Genomic DNA, 24,284 nt, shown 5'->3' on the forward strand with positions numbered 1-24,284 from the left:
CAGTCCTTCCAATTTCATCCCAGCTCCCGCTCCAGCCCAGTTCCCAGTCCATCCCAGTCCCTCCCAGTCCATCCCAGTTCCTTGGAAATCCCTCGGCTGGCTCAGGAATTCAGTGCAAACAGGAATTTGTGTTGGAGCTGGAATTTAGGAATCTGTGTCCATCCCAATCCATCCCAGTTCCCAGCTCCCAGTCTAACCCACTCCATCCCATTCCCAGTTTATTCCATTCACAGTTTCCAGTTCATCCCAGTTCATCCCAGTTCCCATTTCATCCCATTGCCAGTTCCCAGTCCATCCCAGTTACCATTTCATCCCATTCCCAGTTTCCAGTTGATCCCAGTTCATCCCATTCCCATTTTCCAGTCCATCCCAGTTACCATTTCATCCCATTCCCAGTTTCCAGTTCATCCCAGTTCATCCCATTCCCATTTTCCAGTCCATCCCAGTTACCATTTCATCCCATTCCCAGTTTCCAGTTCATCCCAGTTCATCCCATTCCCATTTTCCAGTCCATCCCAGTTCCTATTTAGTCCCATTCCCAGTTTCTAGTTCATCCCAGTTCCCAGTCCATCACATTCCCAGTCCATCCCAGTTTCCATTTCATCCCATTCCCAGTTTCCAGTTCATCCCACTTACCAGTCCTCCCCAGTTTCCAGTCCATCCCATTCCCAGTTTCCAGTTCATCCCATTCCCAGTTTCCAGTTCATCCCATTCCCAGTTTCAAGTCCATCTCAGTTCCCATTTCATCCCGGTTCCCATTTCATCCCATTCCCAGTTCCAGTCCATCTCAGTTCCCAGTCCATCCCAGTTTCCATTTCATCCCATTCCCAGTTCCAGTTCATCCCGGTTCCCAGTTCATCCCATTCCCATTTTCCAGTCCATCCCAGTTACCATTTCATCCCAGTTCCCAGTCCATCCCATTCCCAGTGTCCAGTTCATCCCAGTTCATCCCATTCCCATTTTCCAGTCCATCCCAGTTAACATTTCATCCCATTCCCAGTGTCCAGTTCATCCCATTTCATCCCATTCCCAGTTCCAGTCCATCTCAGTTCCCATTTCATCCCAGTTTCCATTTCATCCCATTCCCAGTTCATCCCAGTTTCCATTTCATCCCATTCCCAGTTCCAGTCCATCTCAGTTCCCAGTCCATCCCAGTTTCCATTTCATCCCATTCCCAGTTCCAGTCCATCTCAGTTCCCAGTCCATCCCAGTTTCCATTTCATCCCATTCCCAGTTCCAGTCCATCTCAGTTCCCAGTCCATCCCAGTTTCCATTTCATCCCATTCCCAGTTCCAGTCCATCTCAGTTCCCAGTCCATCCCAGTTTCCATTTCATCCCATTCCCAGTTCCAGTCCATCTCAGTTACCAATCTCCAGTTCATCCCAGTCCGAAGTCAATCCCAGTTCCCAGTCCATCCCTGTTCAGAATTCCCAGTCCATCCCAGATTCCAGTTCCCAGTCCCTCCCAGTCCAGACCAGTCCATCCCAGTTCCCAGCTCCCAGTCTAACCCAGTCCATCCTGGTTCCAAGTTCCCACTCCATCCCATTCCCAGTTCATCTCATCCCCAGCTCCCAGTCCTTCCCAGTTCATCCCAGCTCCCGCTCCAGCCCAGTTCCCAGTCCATCCCAGTCCCTCCCAGTCCATCCCAGTTCCTTGGAAATCCCTCGGCTGGCTCAGGAATTCAGTGCAAACAGGAATTTGTGTTGGAGCTGGAATTTAGGAATCTGTGTCCATCCCAGTCCATCCCAGTTTGTCCCAGTCCATCCCAGCTCCCAGTCTAACCCAGTCCATCCTGGTTCCAAGTTCCCACTCCATCCCATTCCCAGTTTATTCCATTCACAGTTCCCAGTTCATCCCATCCCCACTTCCCATTTCCAGTCCAGCCCAGTTCAGGTCCTCGGCATTTCCCAGTTCCCACTCCAGCCCAGTCCCCACTCAATCCCAGTTCCTTGGAAATCCCTCCCAGTTCAGCCCAGCCAATCCCAGTTCCCTCTACTGGTTTGGTGGCCCCAGGCCCTGCCAGGGCAAGCACAAGGTGTGCCCTATGATTAACTAATTAACGAATTAATTACAAACACCAGTAACTAATTAATGTCAATTACAAACCCCGATGGTGTGGCTGTGCTGGGGGTGTTGGTTTGAGATCAATCCTGTGCACAGCTCTGTCATTAACTCATTAATTAATGTTCATTACAATTAATTAATGTTAACGATATCCCAGTTCATCCCAGTCCAGGCTGTGGTGCCCGTTCCCAGTTCAGGGCTCTGGTCCCAGTTCCCAGCTCTCAGCCCATTCCAGTTTCAAGCTCCCAGCCCATCCATGTCCATCCCAGTTCCCATTCCAGTTCATCCCAGTCCCTCCCAGTCCATCCCAGTTCAGGGCTCTGGTCCCACTTCATCCCTGTCCTTCCCAGTCCCCAGTTCATCCCAGTCCATCGCTGTCCTTCCCAGTTCAGGCTCTTATTCCAGTTCAGGTTCTTCTCCCAGTCAATCCCAGTTACCAGTCCCCAGTTCCAGTCCATCCCATTCCCAGTTTCCAGTTCATCCCAGTTACCATTTCATCCCATTCCCAGTTTCCAGTTCATCCCAGTCCAAAGTCAATCCCACTTCCCAGTCCATCCCAGTTCAGAATTCCCCGTCCATCCCAGTTTCCAGTCCCTCCCAGTCCATCCCAGTTCCCAGCTCCCAGTCTCATCCAGTACATCCTGGTTCCAAGTTCCCACTCCATCCCATTCCCAGTTTATTCCATTCCCATTTCCCAGTCCATCCCATTCCCAGTTTCCAGTTCATCCCAGTTCATCCCATTCCCAGTTTCCAGTCCATCCCATTCCCAGTTTCCAGTTCATCCCAGTTCATCCCATTCCCAGTTTCCAGTCCATCCCATTCCCAGTTTCCAGTTCATCCCAGTTCATCCCATTCCCAGTTTCCAGTCCATCCCATTCCCAGTTTCCAGTCCATCCCAGTTCCCATTTCATCTCATTCCCAGTTTCCAGTTCATCCCAGTTCATCCCATTCCCAGTTTCCAGTTCATCCCAATCCAAAGCCAATCCCACTTCCCAGTCCAGAATTCCCAGTCCATCCCAGATTCCAGTTACCCCCAGTCCAGACCAGTCCATCCAAGTTCCAAGCTCCCAGTCTAATCCAGTCCATCCTGGTTCCAAGTTCCCACTCCATCCTATTCCCAGTTCAACCCATTCCCAGCTCCCAGTCCTTCCCAGTTCATTCCAGCTCCTGCTCCAGCCCAGTTCCCAGTCCATCCCAGTCCATCCAAGTTCCCAGTTCCAGTTCCATCCCAGTCCATCCCAGTCCATCCCAGTTCCTTGGAAATCCCTCGGCTGGCTCAGGAATTCAGTGCAAACAGGAATTTGTGTTGGAGCTGGAATTTAGGAATTTGTGTCCATCCCAGTTTCTCCCAGTCCATCCCAGTTCCCAGCTCCCAGTCTAACCCAGTCCATCCTGGTTCCAAGTTCCCACTCCATCCCATTCCCAGTTTATTCCATTCACAGTTCCCAGTCCATCCCATCCCCAGTTCCCATTTCCAGTCCAGCCCAGTTCAGGTCCACGGCATTTCCCAGTTCCCACTCCAGCCCAGTCCCCACTCAATCCCAGTTCCCAGCTCCCAGTCCATCCCAGTCCATCCCAGTTCCCAGCCCAGCTGTAGATCTGGCTCAGAGCCCAGCCCAGCCCATCCCTGCCGTGCCTGCGCTGCCTTGGCTTTGGTGGCCACAAGTCCTGGCAAGCCGAGGCCGAGCCCTGAACGGAGCAGCCAAAGGGCCCAGCCCATCCCAGTCCATCCCAGTTCCATCCCAGTTCCATCCCAGTCCATTCTGTTCTCCGTTCTTCTGAACTTTTCCTTCCCGTGCCTTTATTTTTAAATAAATTAAATTTAACCCTCAAAACTCTGAGCCAAACGTTTTGTTGTGGCCGTGCTCGCCATGACACCAGTGCAGCCCAGTTCATCCCAGTTCATCCCAGTTCATCCCAGTTCAGGCTCTTGTCTCAGTCTGCCCCAGTTCCCAATTCAGGGTTCTGATCCCAGTTCAGGTTCTACTCCCAGTCAATCCCAGTTCCCAGTCCCCAGTTCCCAGTCCATCCCAGTTCAGAATTCCCAGTCCATGCCAGATCCCAGTTCCCAGTCCATCCCAGTCCCATCCCATCCCAGTTCCCATTTCATCCCATTCCCACTTCCAGTCCATCTCATTCCCAATCTCCAGTTCATCCCAGTCTAAAGTCAATCCCAGTTCAGAATTCCCAGTCCATCCCAGATTCCAGTTCCCAGTCCCTCCCAGTTCGCAGCTCCCAGTCTAACCCAGTCCATCCTGGTTCCAAGTTCCCACTCCCTCCCATTCCCAGTTCATCCCATTCTGAGTTCATCTCATCCCCATCTCCCAGTCCTTCCAATTTCATCCCAGCTCCCGCTCGAGCCCAGTTCCCAGTCCATCCCAGTCCCTCCCAGTCCATCCCAGTTCCTTGGAAATCCCTCGGCTGGCTCAGGAATTCAGTGCAAACAGGAATTTGTGTTGGAGCTGGAATTTAGGAATTTGTGTCCATCCCAATCCATCCCAGTTCCCAGCTCCCAGTCTAACCCACTCCATCCCATTCCCAGTTTATTCCATTCACAGTTCCCAGTTCATCCCATCCCCAGTTCCCATTTCCAGTCCAGCCCAGTTCAGGTCCACGGCATTTCCCAGTTCCCACTCCAGCCCAGTCCCCACTCAATCCCAGTTCCAAGTTCCCAGCCCATCCCAGTTCCTTGGAAATCCCTCCCAGTTCAGCCCAGCCAATCCCAGTTCCCTCTACTGGTTTGGTGGCCCCAGGCCCTGCCAGGGCAAGCACAAGGTGTGCCCTATGATTAACTAATTAACGAATTAATTACAAACACCAGTAACTAATTAATGTCAATTACAAACACCGATGGTGTGGCTGTGCTGGGGGTGTTGGTTTGAGATCAATCCTGTGCACAGCTCTGTCATTAACTCATTAATTAATGTTCATTACAATTAATTAATGTTAACGATATCCCAGTTCATCCCAGTCCAGGCTGTGGTGCCCGTTCCCAGTTCAGGGCTCTGGTCCCAGTTCCCAGCTCTCAGCCCATTCCAGTTTCAAGCTCACAGCCCATCCATGTCCATCCCAGTTCCCATTCCAGTTCATCCCAGTCCCTCCCAGTCCATCCCAGTTCAGGGCTCTGGTCCCACTTCATCCCTGTCCTTCCCAGTCCCCAGTTCATCCCAGTCCATTGCTGTCCTTCCCAGTTCAGGCTCTTATTCCAGTTCAGGTTCTTCTCCCAGTCAATCCCAGTTACCAGTCCCCAGTTCCAGTCCATCCCATTCCCAGTTTCCAGTTCATCCCAGTTACCATTTCATCCCATTCCCAGTTTCCAGTTCATCCCAGTCCAAAGTCAATCCCACTTCCCAATCCATCCCAGTTCAGAATTCCCCGTCCATCCCAGTTTCCAGTCCCTCCCAGTCCATCCCAGTTCCCAGCTCCCAGTCTCATCCAGTACATCCTGGTTCCAAGTTCCCACTCCATCCCATTCCCAGTTTATTCCATTCCCATTTCCCAGTCCATCCCATTCCCAGTTTCCAGTTCATCCCAGTTCATCCCATTCCCAGTTTCCAGTCCATCCCATTCCCAGTTTCCAGTTCATCCCAGTTCATCCCATTCCCAGTTTCCAGTCCATCCCATTCCCAGTTTCCAGTCCATCCCAGTTCCCATTTCATCTCATTCCCAGTTTCCAGTTCATCCCAGTTCATCCCATTCCCAGTTTCCAGTTCATCCCAATCCAAAGCCAATCCCACTTCCCAGTCCAGAATTCCCAGTCCATCCCAGATTCCAGTTACCCCCAGTCCAGACCAGTCCATCCTGGTTCCAAGTTCCCACTCCATCCTATTCCCAGTTCAACCCATTCCCAGCTCCCAGTCCTTCCCAGTTCATTCCAGCTCCTGCTCCAGCCCAGTTCCCAGTCCATCCCAGTCCATCCAAGTTCCCAGTTCCAGTTCCATCCCAGTCCATCCCAGTCCATCCCAGTTCCTTGGAAATCCCTCGGCTGGCTCAGGAATTCAGTGCAAACAGGAATTTGTGTTGGAGCTGGAATTTAGGAATTTGTGTCCATCCCAGTTTCTCCCAGTCCATCCCAGTTCCCAGCTCCCAGTCTAACCCAGTCCATCCTGGTTCCAAGTTCCCACTCCATCCCATTCCCAGTTTATTCCATTCACAGTTCCCAGTTCATCCCATCCCCAGTCCCATTTCCAGTCCAGCCCAGTTCAGGTCCACGGCATTTCCCAGTTCCCACTCCAGCCCAGTCCCCACTCAATCCCAGTTCCCAGCTCCCAGTCCATCCCAGTCCATCCCAGTTCCCAGCCCAGCTGTAGATCTGGCTCAGAGCCCAGCCCAGCCCATCCCTGCCGTGCCTGCGCTGCCTTGGCTTTGGTGGCCACAAGTCCTGGCAAGCCGAGGCCGAGCCCTGAACGGAGCAGCCAAAGGGCCCAGCCCAGCCCAGTCCATCCCAGTCCATCCCAGTTCCATCCCAGTCCATCCCAGTCCATTCTGTTCTCCGTTCTTCTGAACTTTGTCCTTCCCGTGCCTTTATTTTTAAATAAATTAAATTTAACCCTCAAAACTCTGAGCCCAAACGTTTTGTTGTGGCTGCGCTCGCCGTGACACCAGTGCAGCCCAGTTCATCCCAGTTCATCCCAGTTCATCCCAGTTCAGGCTCTTGTCTCAGTCTGCCCCAGTTCCCAGTTCAGGGCTCTGATCCCAGTTCAGGTTCTACTCCCAGTCAATCCCAGTTCCCAGTCCCCAGTTCCAGTTCATCCCAGTTTCCAGTCCATCCCTGTTACCAGTTCATCCCTTTCACAATTTCCAGTTCATCCCAGTCCCCAGTCCATCAGAATTCCCATTTCATCCCATTCCCAGTTCCAGTCCATCTCAGTTCCCAGTCTCCAGTTCATCCCAGTCCAAAGTCAATCCCAGTTCCCAGTCCATCCCAGTTCAGACTTCCCAGTCCATGCCAGATCCCAGTTCCCAGTCCCACCCAGTTCCCAGTCCAACCCAGTTCCATCCCATCTCCTGTTCCCAGTTCCAGTCAATTCCAGTTCCCAGTGCATCCCAGTTCCCAACCCACTCCCAGTCCAGCCCAGTTCCCCAATTCCAAGCCCAGTCCAGTTCCTTCCACTTCCCAGTCCGTACCAGTCCCTCCCAGTCCATCCCAGTTCCCAGCACTGCTTTGGTGGCCACAAGCCCTGCCAGGGCAAGCACAAGGTGTGCCCTGTAATTAACTAATTAATGTCAATTACAAACACCAGTAACTAATTAATGTCAATTAAAATCACCAAAACCTAATTATTGCTAATTGGGTGTGTTTGTTTGAGATTAATCCTGTGCGCAGCTCTGTCATTAACTCATTAATTAAAGTCAATTATCATTAATTAATGTTAATTACACCCCAATTCATCTCAGTTCAGGGCTCTGGTCCCAGTTAATCCCAGGCCATCCCAGTTAATCCCAGTCCATCTCATTCCATCCCAGTTCAAGGCTCTGGTCCCAGTTCATCCCTGTCCTTCCCAGTTCAGGCTCTTGTTCCAGTTCAGCTTCTTCTCCCAGTCCATCCCAGTTACCAGTCCCCAGTCCAGCCTATTCCATCCCAGTCCATCCCATTCCCAGTTCCAATCCATTCCAGTTCCCATTTCATCCCAGTTCCCAGCTCCCAGTCCATCCCAGTCCATCCCAGTTCCCAGCCCAGCTGTAGATCTGGCTCAGAGCCCAGACCAGCCCATCCCTGCCGTGCCTGCGCTGCCTTGGCTTTGGTGGCCACAAGTCCTGGCAAGCCGAGGCCGAGCCCTGAACGGAGCAGCCAAAGGGCCCAGCCCAGCCCAGTCCATCCTAGTCCATCCCAGTTCATCCCAGTCCATCCCAGTCCATTCTGTTCTCCGTTCTTCTGAACTTTGTCCTTCCCGTGCCTTTATTTTTAAATAAATTAAATTTAACCCTCAAAACTCTGAGCCCAAACGTTTTGTTGTGGCCGCGCTCGCCGTGACACCAGTGCAGCCCAGTTCATCCCAGTTCATCCCAGTTCAGGCTCTTGTCTCAGTCTGCCCCAGTTCCCAATTCAGGGCTCTGATCCCAGTTCAGGTTCTACTCCCAGTCAATCCCAGTTCCCAGTCTCCAGTTCCAGTCCATCCCAGTTACCAGTTCATCTCATTCCCAGATTCCAGTCCATCCCAGTTCCAGTCCATACCAGTTAGCAGTTCATCCCTTTCACAATTCCCATTTCATCCCATTCCCAGTTACAGTGCATCTCAGTTCCCAGTCTCCAGTTCATCCCAGTCCAAACTTAATCCCAGTTCCCAGTCCATCCCAGTTCAGAATTCCCAGTCCATCCCAGATCCCAGTTCCCAGTCCAACCCAGTTCCCAGTCCAGTCCCATCCCATCCCCTGTTCCCAGTTCCAGTCCATTCCAGTTCCCAGTCAATCCCAGTTCCCAGTCCACACCAGTTAATCCCAGTTCCCACTCCAGCCCAGTTCCCAGTGCATCCCAGTTCCCAACCCACTCCCAGTCCAGCCCAGTTCCCCAATTCCAAGCCCAGTCCAGCTCCTTCCACTTCCCAGTCCCTCCCAGTCCATCCCAGTCCATCCCAGTTCCCAGCACTGCTTTGGTGGCCACAAGTCCTGGCAAGCCGAGGCCGAGCCCTGAACGGAGCAGCCAAAGGGCCCAGCCCATCCCAGTCCCTCCTAGTCCATCCCAGCCCATCCCAGTCCATCCCAGTTCCATCCCAGTCCATCCTGTTCTCCGTTCTTCTGAACTTTGTCCTTCCCGTGCCTTTATTTTTAAATAAATTAAATTTAACCCTCAAAACTCTGAGCCCAAACGTTTTGTTGTGGCTGCGCTCGCCGTGACACCAGTGCAGCCCAGTTCATCCCAGTTCATCCCAGTTCATCCCAGTTCAGGCTCTTGTCTCAGTCTGCCCCAGTTCCCAGTTCAGGGCTCTGATCCCAGTTCATCCCAGTTCCCAGTTTATCCCCTCTACTGGTTTGGGATCGCTCCCAGTTCATCCCAGTTCAGGATTCTGGTCCCAGTTCCCATTTCAGGGTTCTGGTCCCAGTTCATCCCAGTTCCCAGTTCAGCCCAGTTCATGCTGGATTGATTCGGCCCCGCCCCTTCTATCCCCAGCCAATCAGCGCTGTCGTGCAGGAGTAAACAGCCAATAGCAGAGCGGAAATTCCGTTACCATGGCAGCACGCGGGCCAGGTCACCATGGCAAGTGAGGGCGCTTCCGGGTCCTCATTCCCGCCCTCTGCCACTCTCAGCCAATCAGCGCTCGCGAAGAGCTGTGAAGCAGCCAATGGCGATGCAGAACGGGCGGGAGCGGGGTTGCCATGGGGACGGGCCTGGGCGGTTGCCATGGCAACGGGGGCGGCCGGGCCTGAGGCGGGAAAAGGTAAAAATGGAACGGAATAAAAAACGGGAATTGGTGTGGGACGGGAGACTGGGAGGGAACTGGGATGAACTGGGAGGGACTGGGATGTCCCCATGTCTGTCCCCAGGTTATACCGGGCACTGCTGTTGGCACTGGGGACGCCTTGGGGACACCTTGGGGACATTTCTGGGACACTTTGGGGACCCCAAGGCACCTCCTGGGGCCCTCAGGGACTCTTTGGGGACCCTCAGGGCCGCTCGTGGTGGCTTTGGGGACATCGGGGGCTGGGCGGTGACAAAGTGACACCAAGCCAGGGCTGAGAAAGAGGCGTGACGTCATCGCTGTGATGTCATCGTCGTCATTGTGACATCATTGCCGCTGCTGTGACGTCGTCAATATCACTGTGATGTCATCAGCGTCACCATGACATCATATCTGGGACATCATCATCATCATGATCACGGAGACATCATTGTCACCATTGTGACGTCATCGCCATTGCTGTGACGTCACTGTCACAATGATGTCATTGGAGTCACTATGACATCATCGCCATCTCTGTGACATCACCGCCATCGTTGTGATGTCACCAGCACAGTTGTGGCATTGTCAATGTCGCTGTGATGTCATCAATGTCACCATGATGTCACTGCCATTGCTGTGACATCATCATGGTTGTTGTGACACCGCCAGTGCCACAGTGACGTCATCAATGTCATCACGGCGTTGCTGTCATTGCTGTGACGTCATCATCACCCCAGTGACGTCACAGTTATCACTGTGCCATCACTGATGTCATCACTCCCATATGATGTAATCTCTTCCTGATGATGTCACCACTTCCCGATGACGTAATCTCATCCTGGTGACGTCACCAGTCCCTAAATGACATCACTGTTCCCTGATGATGTCACCGGTGTCCCCCCAATAACATCACCGCTCCCTGATGACGTAATCTCTTCCTGATGATGTCACCGCTCTCTGACGATGTCACTGGTCCCTCAACGACGTCACTGCTCCCCGATGACGTCACCGCTGCCCCCCCGATGACGTCACCGCTGTCCCCAAGTATGGCGGCACCGAGGGCCTGGAGCTGAGTCAGCAACGGGGCCAGGGACCCTGAGGGGACACTGGGGACACTGAGGGGACATTGGGGACCCTGAGGGCACATTGGGGACAGTGAGGGGACACTGGGGACCCTGAGGGGACATTGGGGACACTGAGGGGACATTGGGGACACTGAGGGGACACTGGGGACAGTGAGGGGACATTGAAAGGACCTCTGGGGACATTTGGGGACACTCAGAGACACTTTGGGGACATTTGGGAACACTGGGGAAAATGAGGCCACAGTGGAGACACACTTGGGGACATCAGGGACACATCTGGGGACATTTGGGGACACTGAGGGGACACTGGGGACCTTTGGGGACATTCTGGGACATTTGGGGACATTGGAGACACATTTGGGGACGTTTGAGGACACTGGGGACACATTTAGGGACATCTAGGAACATTTGGGGACACATTGGGGACACATTTGGGAACATTTGGGGACACATTGGGAACATTGGGGACACATTGGGGACACATTTAGGGACATTTAGCAACATTTGGGGACACATTGGGGACACATTTGAAGACATTTAAGGACATTTGGAGACACTGGGGCCACATTTAGGGACATTTGGGGACATTTAGGGACATTCAGGAACCTTTGGGGACACATTTAGCGACATTTGGGGACATTGGGGACACACTTGGGGACATCTGGGGACACTTGGTGCCACACCCACCTGTGTCCGGGCGTGGCCGGGTCCTGTCCCCGCCCTTGGTGGCCCGGGGGTGACACGGGGGGGACACTTTGGGGACAGAGCCACCCCCGGTGTCCCTTGGGTGCCACCCCCGGGGCTGCTCTGATGTCACCTGCGGGGCCACCGCGCTGGGGACAGGGAGGGGACAAAGCCACCGTGTCACCAATGTCACCAGGGTCACCTCCTGATGTCACCAGTGCCACCTGAATGTCACCAGTGCCACTCTCCGATGTCCCCAGTGCCACCTCAGTGCCCTCAATGCCACCCCCCGATGTCCCCAGTGCCACCCCAATGTCACCAGTGCCACCCCAATGTCACCAGGGTCACCTCCTGATGTCCCCAGTGCCACCTCAGTGCCCCCAGTGCCACCCCAATGTCACCAGTGCCACCTCAGTGTCCCCAGTGCCACCTCACTGTCACCAGTGCCACCCCCCTGATGTCCCCAGTGCCACCCCAATGTCACCAGTGCCACCCCAATGTCACCAGGGTCACCTCCTGATGTCCCCAGTGCCACCTCAGTGTCCCCAGTGCCACCCCAATGTCCCCAGTGCCACCTCAGTGCCCCCAGTGCCACCCCAATGTCACCAGTGCCACCCCCCGATGTCCCCAGTGCCACCCCAATGTCACCAGTGCCACCTCAGTGCCCCCAGTGCCACCTCAGTACCCCCAGTGCCACCCCAATGTCCCCAGTGCCACCCCAATGTCACCAGTGCCACCCCCCGATGTCCCCAGTGCCACCCCAATGTCCCCAGTGCCACCTCAGTGCCCCCAGTGCCACCTCAATGTCCCCAGTGCCACCTCAGTACCCCCAGTGCCACCCCAATGTCCCCAGTGCCACCCCCTTGATGTCCCCAGTGCCACCTCAATGCCCCCAGTGCCACCCCAATGTCACCAGTGCCACCCCAATGTCCCCAGTGCCACCTCAGTGCCCCAGTGCCACCTCAATGTCACCAGTGCCACCTCAATGTCACCAGTGCCACCCCCCTGATGTCCCCAGTGCCACCCCAATGTCCCCAGTGCCACCCCGGTGTCACCAGTGCCACCCCGGTGTCATCAGTGCCACCCCCCTGATGTCCCCAGGGCCACCCCAATGTCACCAGTGCCACCCCCCTGATGTCCCCAGTGCCACCCCGGTGTCACTCACCCGCCGTCCCTCGCTGTCCCCTCCGGCTCCCGCTGCCACCGGAGCCGTCCCGATGTCACCAGCGCTGGGGACAGAGGGGACACTGGGACAGGGACAGTGGCACTGCCACCGCAGCGTCCCCAACCACCCCACGGTGTCCCCACCAGCCCAAAGTGTCCCCAAGGTGTCCCCAGCCCCTCTCAAGGTGTCCCCCAGGTGTCCCCAATGTCCCCACAGTGTCCCCACCACCCCCAATGTCCCCCAGGTGCGTCCCTAGGTGTCCCTGCAGTGTCCCCAATGTCCCCTCAGTGTCCCCAACGTCCCCAGGTGTGTCCTCAATGTTCCCAGGTGTGTCCCCAGTGTCCCCAATGTCCCCAGGTGTGTCCCCGATGTCCCCAGGTGTGTCCCCGATGTCCCCAGCTGTGTCCCCAGGTGTGTCCCCAGTGTCCCCAGGTGTGTCCCCAATGTCCCCAGGTGTGTCCCCGATGTCCCCAGCTGTGTCCCCAGGTGTGTCCCCAGTGTCCCCAGGTGTGTCCCCAATGTCCCCAGGTGTGTCCCCAGGTGTGTCCCCAGGTGTCGCTGACCCCTCAGTCGGTTCCGGGCCCGTCCCAGGCGCTCGCTCAGCGTCCCCAGAGCCCCGAGAGCCGCGGTGACATCGGCCAGGGCCAGCACGAGCCTGGGACAGACAGGGACAGCGACATCCCAGAGCCTCCCAGTCCATCCCAGTTCATCCCAGTTCATCCCAGTCCATCCCAGAGCCTCCCAGTCCATCCCAGTTCATCCCAGTTCATCCCAGTCCATCCCAGTCCCATCCCAGTTCATCCCAGTGCCTCCCAGTCCATCCCAGTGCCTCCCAGTCCATCCCAGTCCCCTCCCAGTTCATCCCAGTCCGTCCCAGTTTGATCCCAGTCCCCTCCCCAGTCCCTCCCAGTTCATCCCAGTTTGATCCCAGTTCCCTCCCAGTTCATCCCAGTTTGATCCCAGTCCCCTCCCAGTCTCTTCCCAGTTTGATCCCAGTCCCCTCCCAGTCTCTTCCCAGTTCATCCCAGTCCCCTCCCAGTTTGATCCCAGTCCATCCCAGTTTGATCCCTGTCCCTCCCAGTCCCATCCCTGTCCCTCCCAGTCCCATCCCAGTCCCTCCCAGTCCATCCCAGTCCCTCCCAGTCCATCCCAGTTTGATCCCAGTCCATCCCAGTTTGATCCCAGTCCCATCCCAGTCTCTTCCCAGTTTGATCCCAGTCCTTCCCAGTCCCATCTCAGTCCATCCCAGTTTATCCCAGTCCCTCTCAGTTTATCCCAGTCGATCCCAGTTTATCCCAGTTCCATCCCAGTTCCCTCCCAGTCCATCCCAGTTCCCTCCCAGTTCCATCCCAGTCCCTCCCAGTTCCCCCAGTACCGGCTCAGGGCCTGGCCCAGTTTCCCCAGTTCCTTCTCGGCCGCCTCCGCTCGGAGCCGCTCCTGGGACAGGGCCTGGACACAGAACGGCCCCAGAATGGCCCCAGGTGTCCCCAGGTGTGTCCCCAGGTGTGTCCCCAGGTGTGTCCCCAGGTGTGTCTCCAAATGTCCCCTCACCTGTCCCACGTGTGTCTCTCCCCTGTCCCTGGTGTGTCCCCAATGTCACCTGTCCTGTCTCTCACCTGTCCCAGGTGTGTCCTGTCCCCTTCCCTGTCCCAGGTGTGTCCCAGGTGTGTCTCACCTGTCCCAGGTGTGTCCCAGGTGTGTCTCACCTGTCCCAGGTGTGTCTCACCTGTCTCTCCCCCCTCAGCTCCTGCTCCCCTCGGCGCAGCCGCAGCTCCAACAGCGACACCTGGCGGGACCCGGCGGCAACTGCGGCACCCAGAGAGCGCACCTGGGACAGGTAAGACAGGTGAGACAGGTGTGACATCATTGCAGCACCCAGAGAGCGCACCTAGGACAGGTGAGACACAGGTGAGACACAGCACACCTGGGACAGGTGAGACACAGGTGAGACAAAGGTGAGACAAAGGTGAGACATAGCACACCTGGGACAGGTGAGACACAGGTGACACAAAGGTGAGACAAAGGTGAGACAAAGGTGAGACATAGCACACCTGGGACAGGTGAGACAGGTGTAACAGGTGAGACACAGGTGAGAGACAGAGACAGGTGAGACATCACTGCAGCACCCAGAGAGCGCACCTGGGACAGGTGAGACAGGTGTGACACAGGTGTGACACAGGGGGAACACAGATGACATCCCTGAGGGACACAGGTGAGCCCAGGTGTGTCCAGGTGACCCTCAAAAGGACACAGGTGACCCAGGAGGGTCCCCCAGGGTGGGGTTGGTATCACCTGTGGGGTCTCACCTGTCCCAGGTGTGGGGTCTTACCTGTGTAATCTGTCGCAGGTGTGGGGTGTCCCCTATGTCCCCTCACCTGTCCCAGGTGTTCCAGGATCTCACCTGTCCCAGTGTCCCCTCACCTGTCCCAGGTGTGCCCTTACCTGTCCGTGCAGCCGCAGCTCCTGGCTCTGGTGCAGCCTCACCTGCAGCAGCAGCTGGAAAACCTTCTGTCGCCAGCGGGCCAGGAGCACCTGGGGACAGCACAGGTGAGACTGAACACACCTGAGAGACCCCAAATACACCTGGGGAACCCCACAAGTCTCATCTGAAGCACCTCGAATATACCTGAGACAGCCCCAAGCACACCTGGGGCACCCCCAGGTGTGTCCCCAGTGTCCCCCAGGTGTGTCCCCAGTGTCCCCAGGTACCCCCAGGTCTCCCAAATGTACCCAGGTGTGTCCCCAATGTCCCCCCAAGGTGAGTCCCAGGTGTGTCCCCAGGTCCCCCAAATGTCCCCAGGTGTGTCCCAGGTGTATCCCCAGGTGTGCTTTAGTCCCCCAGGTGTGTTCAGCTGTCCCCAATGTCCCTCAAGTGTCCCCAGCTCCCCCCCACACAGGTGTGTCCCAGGTGTGTCCCAGGTCCTTTCTGGGGCGGCTCTGGCCCCAAGACAAACCCAGAACACCTGAGACAGGTGAGACTGGGAGCACTGGGAGCTGTTACTGGGAGCTGTTACTGGGAGTTACTGGGAGTGACTGGGAGGCCTCACCTGCTCCGGGCTTGGCTCCACCCCCTCCGTTCCATGGCCCCGCCCCCTCAGCGCCTCCAGCTCCATCTCCAGGATTTGGCTCCGCCCCTTTTCCGCCTCCAGCTCCGCCTCCATTGTTTGGCTCCGCCCCTTTTCCTGTCCAAGCTCCGCCTCCAGGCTTTGGCTCCGCCCCTTTTCCTTTTCAAGCTCCGCATCCAGGCTTTGGCTCCGCCCCTTTTCCCTTTCAAGCTCCGCCTCCAGGTTTTGGCTCTGCCCCCTTTCCTTTTCAAGCTCCGCCTCCAGGATTTGGCTCCGCCCCCTTTCCTTTTCAAGCTCTGCCTCCAGGCGTTGGCTCCGCCCCCTTTCCTTTTCAAGCTCCTCCTCCAATCGCTGGCTCCGCCCCCTCAGGGCATTGAGCTCCGCCTCCAGGCTTTGGCTCCGCCCCTTTTCCATTACAAGCGCCGCCTCCAGGCTTTGACTCCGCCCCCTCAGAGATTTCAGCTCCACGTCATGGCCACGCCCCTTTCCGTCCCCAAGCTCCGCCCCCAGGGATCTGTGCGGGAAATGGGGTTACTGGGAATGGGGGATACTGGGAGGGGGACTGGGGTTACTGGGAGCACTGGGATTGGGGAATGGGGGATACTGGAAACACTGGGACTGGGGGTTATTGGGAGCACTGGGAATGGGGAATGTGGGTTACTGGGAGCACTGGGATGAGGGAAGGGAAGATACTGGGAGCACGGGGAGGGCACTGGGAGGGTGGGCTGGGGTTACTGGGAGCACTGGGAGGGGGAATGGGGGATACTGGGGAGCACTGGGAGTTACTGGGAAAGGGGAATAGGGGATACTGGGAGTACTGGGATTGGGGAATGGAGGATACTGGGAGTACTGGGAATTATCTGGAGTTACTGGGAGCACTGGGAGTTGCTGGGAGGTTACTGGGAGCCTCACCTGGAGCGCAGCACGAAGTGGGACGGGGGGATGAGCCCCCCCATACTGGGAGGGGGCAACTGGGAGCACTGGGAGTTACTGGGAGGGGGGAACTGGGAGCACTGGGAGTTACTGGGAGCACTGGGAGGGTCCAGGCAGGGCTTGGCCATCGGCGACCTGTGGAAGGGACAGTTCCCAGTAAGGACCAGTATAGGCTGTCCTCAGTCCCAGTAACCTCCCAGTCCCTCCCAGTTCGTCCCAATCGCTCCCAGTTCCATCCCAGTCTCTCCCAGTTCCATCCCAGTCTCTCCCAGTTCATCCCAGTCCCTCCCTCTCCCTTTCCAGTTCATCCCAGTCTCTCCCAGTCAATCCCAGTTGATCCCCGTCTCTCCTATTTCCATCCCAGTCTCTCCCAGTACCTTCCAGTTCCCCCCAGTTCCTCCCAGTTCACCCTCCCCGCGGTGCACGCCGGGAAGGCGCCCCCGCCGCCGCTTTCCCGCGCTCTCCCCTCAGCCAATCAGAGGCGGCGGCTCCCGGGTCCCTCCCCCCCCCGCTGACCAATGGGAGGCCGTGTAGGGGAGGGGTGGGCGGGGCTACAGGGAGGTGAATGGGCCAATCAGAGCTTGGAGGCGGGGCTAAAGGGTCCTGGAAGGGTAAATGGGGGTCCTGAGGTGGAAAATGGGGTCCTGGAAGGGTAAATGGGGTCGTGAGGGGGTAAATGGGGTCCTGGAAGGAGAAATGGGTTCTACCTGGAATGGGAAATGGGATCCTGAGGGGGCTGATTGGGTCCTGGAAGGAGAAATGGGGTCCTAGAAGGGGAAATGGGATCTTGAGAGGGGAAATGGAGTCCTGAAGGAAAAATAAGGTCCTGGAAGGAGAAATGGGGTCTTGAGGGGGTAACTGGGGCCCTGGAAAGGGAAATAGGATCCTGAGAGGAGAAATGGGGTCCTAGAAGGAGAAATGGTATCCTGAGGAGGGAAATGGAGTCCTGGAAGGGGAAATGGGGTTCTAAGGGGATAAATGGGGTCCTGAGAGGAGAAATGGAGTCCTGAGGGGGTAATTGGGGTCCTGCAAGGGGAAATAGGGGCCTGAGGGGAGAAATGGGGTCCTGGAAGGGGAAATCTTCCCTCCCAGTTCCCTCCCAGTCTCCCGTCCCACACCAATTCCCGTTTTTTATTCCGTTCCATTTTTACCTTTTCCCGCCTCTGGCCCGGCCGCTCCCGTTGCCATGGCAACCGTCCGGGCCCGTCCCCATGGCAACGCCGCTCCCGCCCCTCCTGAATCGCCATTGGCTGCTTCACAGCGCTCCGCGAGCGCTGATTGGCTGAGAGCGGCAGAACGAGAACCCGGAAGCGCCGCAGCCGCTGCCATGGCGACCTGGCCGGCGCGTTCCCATGATACCGGAAGTCCCGCCCCTCCCGCAACGCTATTGGCTGCTTTGCTCAGCCACGGGAGCGCTGATTGGCTGAGTGTGAAGGGGGCGGGGCTAAAGGCGGAAGTTTCCATAAGGGATCCCTTTAAAGTTCCCTGGTGTCCGCAAATTCCCATGGGGAGTCACGAATGTCCCCAAAATGTCCCCAGAGTCGGGCGTCCCCAAAAGTGTCACCGGTTTCCTCAGGGGGGTCCTCGATGGGCGGGGGGGGGGGGGGGGGGGGGGGGGGGGGGGAGGGGGGGGGGGGGCCGGGGGTCTCTGATATCCCAAAAGTGTCCCCAAAGTGTCCCCACATTCCCAAGGGTGGTCCCCAATGTCCCCAGGGGGGTCCCAGATGTCCCCAAAGTGTCCCTAAAGTCCCCAGGTGTCCTCGAGGGGGTTCCCGATGTCCCAAAAATGTCCCCAAAAGGGTCCTTGGTGTCCTCGGGGGGTCCCAAGTGCCCCCAAGAGGGTCCCCAAGGGATCCCCGATTTCCCCAAAGTCCCCAGGGGGGTCCCCAAAAGCGTCCCTTGATGTCCCCAAAATGTCCCCAAAGGGGGTCCCGATGTCCCCAACCCCCCCTGGGGCCCCCAAAATTGTCCCCACCTCCCCGGATCTCCCACCCCCAAAACTCGGGATTTTTTTTCCCCCAAAAAAATCCCCCAAATCCCCCGAAATCCAAAACCCCGAATTCACTTTATTGGGGTCCCCCGGGATTTTGGGGGGTCCCGGGGGGGTCTCAGGCGGCTCCGGGTGCGGGGAGGGCTCGGGGGGGGCTCGGGGACCCCAAAATTTGGGGTGGGGGAACCCCGGGGTCTCTTTTGGGTGGAATTTGGGGCATTTTGGGGCCGTTTCGGGGCTTTTTGGGGCGGATTTGGGGAATTTTGGGGGGTCCCTGAATTTGGGGGGGGTCTCCGCCCGCTCCGGGTCCTGGGGGGCTCCTGGGGGGGGTCCAGGGGGGAATTTGGAACCCCAAAATTGGGGTTGGAGGTTTGGGGGTTTTTTTGAGGTGGATTTGAAGTTTTTTGGGGAGGATTTTGGGATTTTTGGGGTTTCCCTGAATTTGGGGTTTTTTGGGGGGGATTTTGGGGGGGTCCCCGGCGGCTCCGGGTCCTGGGGGGCTCCTGAACCCCAAAATCGGGGTCGGAATCCTCGGAGCGACGCCGGCGCCGTTTTGGGGCTTTTTTAGGGGGATTTGAGTTTTTTTGGGGTGGATTTGGGGTTTTTGGGGGGTTCCCTGAATTTGGGGTTTTTTGGGGGGGATTTTGGGGGGGTCTCCGCCCACTCCGGGTCCGGGGGGGGCTCGGGGGGGGGGTGGAGTCCCCAGAATTGGGGCAAGGACGGGGTTGGGTTTTTGGGGGGGGATTTGGGGTTTTTTGGGGGGGATTTGGGGTTTTCTGGGGGGGATTTGGGGTTTTCTGGGGCGGATTTGGGGATTTTTGGGGGGTCCCTGAATTTGGGGGGGGTCTCCGCCCGCTCCGAGTCCTGGGGAGCTCCTGGGGGGGGTCCAGGGGGGAATTCGGGACCCCAAAATTGGGGTTGGGGGCATCCCGGGGGTGGTTCGGAGTTTTTGGGGTGGGATTTGAGGTTTTTTGCTTTTGGGAATTTTGGGATTTCTGGGAGGAATTTGGGGTTTTCTGGGCGGGATTTGGGTTTTTTTGGGTGGAATTTGGGGTTTTTGGGGTGAAATTCGGGGTATTTTGGGTGGAATTTGGGGTTTTTGGGGTGGAATTTGGGGTTTTTTGGGCCGAATTTGGGTTTTTTTGGGCGGGATTTGGGGCGGAATTTGGGGGTTTTTGGGTGGAATTTTGTTTTTTTTCGGCGGAATTTGGGGTTTTTTGGGCAGAATTTGGGTTTTTTTGGGCAGAATTTGCTTTTTTTTCCGCTGAACTTGTTTTTTTCCCGGCGGAACTCGGAGCTTTTTGCGGGGAATATTTTGATTTTCGCTCGGAATTCCGAGTTTTCCGAGCGTTTTTTTTTGCTGTCCTGCGCGGGATTTCGGTGTTTCGGGGCGGGATTTGGGATTTTTGGGGTGGGATTTGGGGGATTTAGGGGGGTGAGAAGGAAGGGGGAGATTTGGAGGCGCTGTCTGAGCACCCCCGAGAGCAGCAGCTCGGCCGAGAGCAGCGGGAGCCCCGCGGCCACGAACGGAGCCCAGAGGGGGCGATCCTGGGGACAGGAAAGGATCAGAACACCGGGCTGGGGAAAAAAAAAAAAAAAAATTAAAAAAAAGTGAGAAATGAAAAAAAAATTAAAAAAAAATAAAAACCCGGTGAGAAGTGCAAAAATGTGGTTAAAATCCCAAAAAAAACCCCGGTGAGAAATGTTAAAATATCCAAAAAAAACCGGTGAGAAATGTTAAAATATAAAAAAAAACCTGGTGAGAAATGTAAAAATATTAAAAAAACCTGGTGAGAAATGTAAAAATATAAAAAAAAACCCGGTGAGAAATGTAAAAATATAAAAAAAAAACCTGGTGAGAAATGTAAAAATATAAAAAAAAACCTGGTGAGAAATGTAAAAATATAAAAAAAAAAAACCGGTGAGAAATGTAAAAATATCCAAAAAAAACCTGGTGAGAAATGTAAAAATATTAAAAAAAACCCGGTGAGAAATGTAAAAATATAAAAAAAAACCCCGGTGAGAAATGTAAAAATATTTAAAAAAACCCGGTGAGAAATGCAAAAATGTCCAAAAAATCCCAAAAAAACCAGTGAGAAACACAAAAATAAACCAAAAATCAAAATCAACCCCAGAGAGGAACACAAGAATATCCCAAATATCCACAAAAATCCAGAGAGAAACACAAAAATATCCCAAAAATGCAGAGAGAAACACACAAAAAAAAAACCCCAAACCTCCCCCCTAAAACCTCAAAACCCAGTGAGAAAAACAAAAAAAATCCCCAAAAATATCCCAAAAATCCCGAAAAAAACCCAAAATATCCCCAAAATCCCAAAAAGCTCAGTGAGAAATGCAAAAATATCCCAAAAATCCCCCAAAACCCAGTGAGAAACTAAAAAAAAACCCAAAAAAACGAAAAAAAAAAACCCCCAAACCAAATTCCCCCCCAAAAACCCAAAACCCCAAAACACAAAGAAAAAACCCCAAAACCCCCCAAAAAACCCAGAGAGAAACACAAAAATAACCCAAAAATCCCCAAAAAACCCAGTGAGAAATGCAAAAATGTCCTAAAAATCCACAAAAAAGGTGAGAAATGTAAAAATATCCTAAAAGTAAAAAAAAACCCCAGTGAGAAACCCCAAAATATCCCAAAAAAATCCAGTGAGAAATGCAAAAAAAAAACCCAAAACTCCCCTTAAAAACCCCAAAACCCAGTGAGCAACACAAAAAAAATCCCCAAAAAAATCCCAAAAAACCCAGTGAGAAATGCAAAAATATCCCAAAAATCCCGAAAAAACCCAAATATCCCAGAAATCCACAAAAAAACCCAGTGAGAAACCCAAAAATATCCCAAAAATCCCAAAAAAACCCCAGTGAGAAATGCAAAAATATCCCAAAAATCCCCCAAAACCCAGAGAGAAATGCAAAAAAACCCCAAAAACTCCCCCAAAACCCAGTGAGAAACTAAAAAAAAACAAAAAACAAAAAACAAAAAAGCAAATTCCCCCAAAAAAAACAAAAAACCCCAAAACTCAGAGACAAAGAGAGAAAAAACCCCAATACCCAAAACCCAGAGAAAAACCCCAAAATATCCCCAAAATCCCCAAAAACCCAGTGAGAAAAAAAAAAAAAAACAAAAACCCAAAACAAAAAAACAAAAAACAAACAAAAAAACCCCCGAAATTCCCCCAAAAACCCCCAAACCCCCAAAACCCAGAGAGAGAAAAAAAGAGAAAAAAACCCCAATACCCAAAAACCCCAAAAATCCAGAGAGAAACTCCAAAATATCCAAAAATCCCCCCAAAAACCCAGAGAAAAATGCAAAAAAAAACCCCAAAAACTCCCCCCAAAAATCCCCAAAACCCCAGAGAGAAACACAAAAATATCCCCAAAAAATCCCCAAAACCCCAGAGAAAAATGCAAAAATATCCCCATAAAAAACCCCAAAAACTCCAGGAAATGTGCAAAAAATCCTGGTGAGAAACCCAAAAAATCCAAAAAAATCCAAAAAAACAAAAGAGAAACCCCAAGAAAAACCCAAAACTCAGGAAAAAAACCCCAAACACCCCAAAACCCAAAAATAACCCCAAAAAAATCCCAAAATCCAGGCAGAAACAACCCAAAAAAACCCCCAAAAATGCAAAAACTCCTGGTAAAAAAAAAAACCCAAAAACAAAAAAAACCCCAAAACCCCACGAGAAAATCCCCAAAACCCCATAGAGAAACAAAAAAAATCCCAAAAATTTCAGTTACAAACCCCCAAAAAAAATCCAGTGGGAAACCCCAAATACCCCAAAAGCCTCAAAAAAAATCCCAAAAAATCCCAAAAATCCCAAAATTCAGAAATCCCAAATACCCCAAAACCCCTCCAAAAAATCCCAAAAAATCCCCAAAAATCCCAAAAAATCCCCAAAACCCCAAAAATCCCAAAAATCCCAAAATTCAGAAATCCCAAATACCCCAAAACCCCTCCAAAAAATCCCAAAAAATCCCCAAAAAATCCCAAAAAATCCCCAAAATCCCAAAAATCCCCAAAATCCCAAAATCCCAAAACCCCTCAAAAAACCCCCCAAAATCCCCTAAATCCCAAAACTCAGAAATCCCAAATACCCCAAAACCCTTAAAAAAATCCCAAAAAATCCCAAAAATCCCCAAAAATCCCCAAAACCCAAAAATCCCAAAAATCCCAAAAATCCCAAAATTCAGAAATCCCAAATACCCCAAAACCCTCAAAAAAAATAAAAAAAAAATCTCCAAAAATCCCCCAAAAAATCCCAAAAAACCCCAAAAATCCCAAAATTCAGAAATCCCAAATACTCCAAAACCCTCAAAAAATCCCAAAAAATCCAAAAAAATCCCCAAAAAATCCCCAAAACCCCAAAAATCCCAAAAATCCCAAAATTCAGAAATCCCAAATACCCCAAAACCCCTCAAAAAAAAATCCCCAAAAAATCCCAAAAATCCCCAAAAAATCCCAAAAACCCCAAAAATCCCAAAAATCCCAAAATTCAGAAATCCCAAAATACCCCAAAGCCCTCAAAAAATCCCAAAAAATCCCCAAAAATCCCAAGAAGCCCCAAATACCCCGGGAAAAACCCCCAAAATCCCAATGTCCCCAATGTCCCCTCAGTGTCCCCAGTGTCCCCATTAATGTCCCCAATCTGCCCAAATGTCCCCAATGTCTCAATCCTTCAATGTCCCCATTGTCCCCAATGTCCCCCAGTGTCCCCACAATGTCCCCAATGTTCCCCATGTCCCCAATCCCTCACTGTCCCCAATGTCCCCTCACTGTCCCCGTTGTCCCCACTGTCCCCACAAAGTCCCCATTGTCCCCTCAGTGTCCCCAATGTCACCAATGTCACCAATGTCCCCAATCCCCCACTGTCCCCAATGTCCCCTGTGTCCCCATTAATGTCCCCAATTCGCCCAAATGTCCCCAATGTCCCCTCAGTGTCCCCAATGTCCTCAATGTCACCAATGTCCCCACTGTCCCCAATGTTCCCAATCCCTCACTGTCCCCATTGTCCCCAATGTCCCCTCAGTGTCCCCAATGTCCCCAATGTTTCCACTCCCCCCAATGTCCCCAATGTCCCCCACTCTCCCTTCAGTGTCCCCACTGTCCCCAATGTCCCCAATGTCCCCCCACTCCCCCCCAGTGTCCCCTCAGTGTCCCCAATGTCCCCAATGTCCCCCTCAGTGTCCCCAGTGTCCCCAATCCCTCACTGTCCCTCAGTGTCCCCAGTGTCCCCTCACCCTGTGCTCCCGTGGTGGCTCTGTCAGGAAGGTGCCACCACAGCAGGTGACAATGTCCCTCATGTCCTGGGGACACGGCCGCACGCTGGGGGTGACATGGACCTGGTAGCCCTGGGGACAGAGGGGACAGAGGGGACATTGGGGACATTTGGGGGATTGGGGACATGGAGGGACATTGGGGATATTGGGGGAGTTGGGGACATCAGGGACATTGAGGGACATTGGGGGGTTGGGGACATTGGGGACATTTGGGAACATTGGGGACAGAGGGGACATTGGGGACATTTGGGGGGGTTGGGGACATTGGGGGACAATCAGGGGGATTGGGGACAGAGGGGGACATTGGGAGATTGGGGACATTGGGGACATTGAGGGACATTGGGACATTGGGGGGATTGGGGACATTGGGGACATTGAGGGACATTGAGGGACATTGGGGGTATTGGGGACATTGGGGACATTTGGGACATTGGGGGGATTGGGGACATTGGGGACATTGAGGGACATTGGGGACACTGAGGGGACAGTGGGGGATTGGGGACATTGGGGACATTTGGGGACATTGTCACCTGCAGCAGGGGGTGGCTCTGTGCCCGGGGCTGGGTTTAGGTGACATTTGGGGACATTTGGGGACATTTGGGGACATTTGGGGACACTGTCACA

At 54.0% G+C, this 24,284-nt stretch overlaps 2 protein-coding genes across 2 annotated transcripts; both read right to left on the reverse strand.

Annotated features, from left to right (window-relative positions):
• Positions 1-8,805: 8,805 nt before the first annotated feature.
• On the reverse strand, positions 8,806-17,554 carry LOC148217394 (uncharacterized). Its single transcript, XM_088158680.1, has 10 exons — positions 17,527-17,554; positions 16,355-16,510; positions 15,425-15,956; positions 14,820-14,909; positions 14,104-14,205; positions 13,753-13,826; positions 12,941-13,032; positions 12,378-12,441; positions 11,216-11,361; positions 8,806-10,538 (listed from the first exon to the last, which is right to left on the reverse strand). The coding sequence occupies exons 2-10, from the start codon at positions 16,501-16,503 to the stop codon at positions 10,330-10,332; spliced, it is 1,458 nt and encodes a 485-aa protein (XP_088014806.1). The 5' UTR covers positions 16,504-16,510; positions 17,527-17,554; the 3' UTR covers positions 8,806-10,329.
• Positions 17,555-18,428: 874 nt separating this feature from the next.
• On the reverse strand, positions 18,429-24,213 carry LOC148217395 (uncharacterized). Its single transcript, XM_088158679.1, has 3 exons — positions 24,191-24,213; positions 23,622-23,732; positions 18,429-19,943 (listed from the first exon to the last, which is right to left on the reverse strand). The coding sequence occupies exons 2-3, from the start codon at positions 23,682-23,684 to the stop codon at positions 18,930-18,932; spliced, it is 1,077 nt and encodes a 358-aa protein (XP_088014805.1). The 5' UTR covers positions 23,685-23,732; positions 24,191-24,213; the 3' UTR covers positions 18,429-18,929.
• Positions 24,214-24,284: the final 71 nt, after the last annotated feature.

The sequence above is a fragment of the Sturnus vulgaris genome, unplaced genomic scaffold (assembly GCF_052056855.1).
Source record: "Sturnus vulgaris isolate bStuVul1 unplaced genomic scaffold, bStuVul1.hap1 Scaffold_844, whole genome shotgun sequence".
In the NCBI taxonomy this organism is placed as follows: domain Eukaryota; kingdom Metazoa; phylum Chordata; class Aves; order Passeriformes; family Sturnidae; genus Sturnus; species Sturnus vulgaris.

Excerpts from the sequence above, each read along its gene's own strand:
- LOC148217394 (XM_088158680.1), bottom strand. The coding sequence starts at position 16,503 with ATGGCCAAGCCCTGCCTGGACCCTCCCAGTGCTCCCAGTAACTCCCAG. Across the intron at positions 15,957-16,354 it reads CACTTCGTGCTGCGCTCCAG|ATCCCTGGGGGCGGAGCTTG; the intron begins GTGAGGCTCCCA and ends TTTCCCGCACAG. Across the intron at positions 13,033-13,752 it reads CTGGGCCAGGCCCTGAGCCG|GCTCGTGCTGGCCCTGGCCG; the intron begins GTACTGGGGGAA and ends TGTCTGTCCCAG.
- LOC148217395 (XM_088158679.1), bottom strand. The coding sequence starts at position 23,684 with ATGAGGGACATTGTCACCTGCTGTGGTGGCACCTTCCTGACAGAGCCA. Across the intron at positions 19,944-23,621 it reads AGCCACCACGGGAGCACAGG|CCCGGTGTTCTGATCCTTTC; the intron begins GTGAGGGGACAC and ends TTTTTTCCCCAG.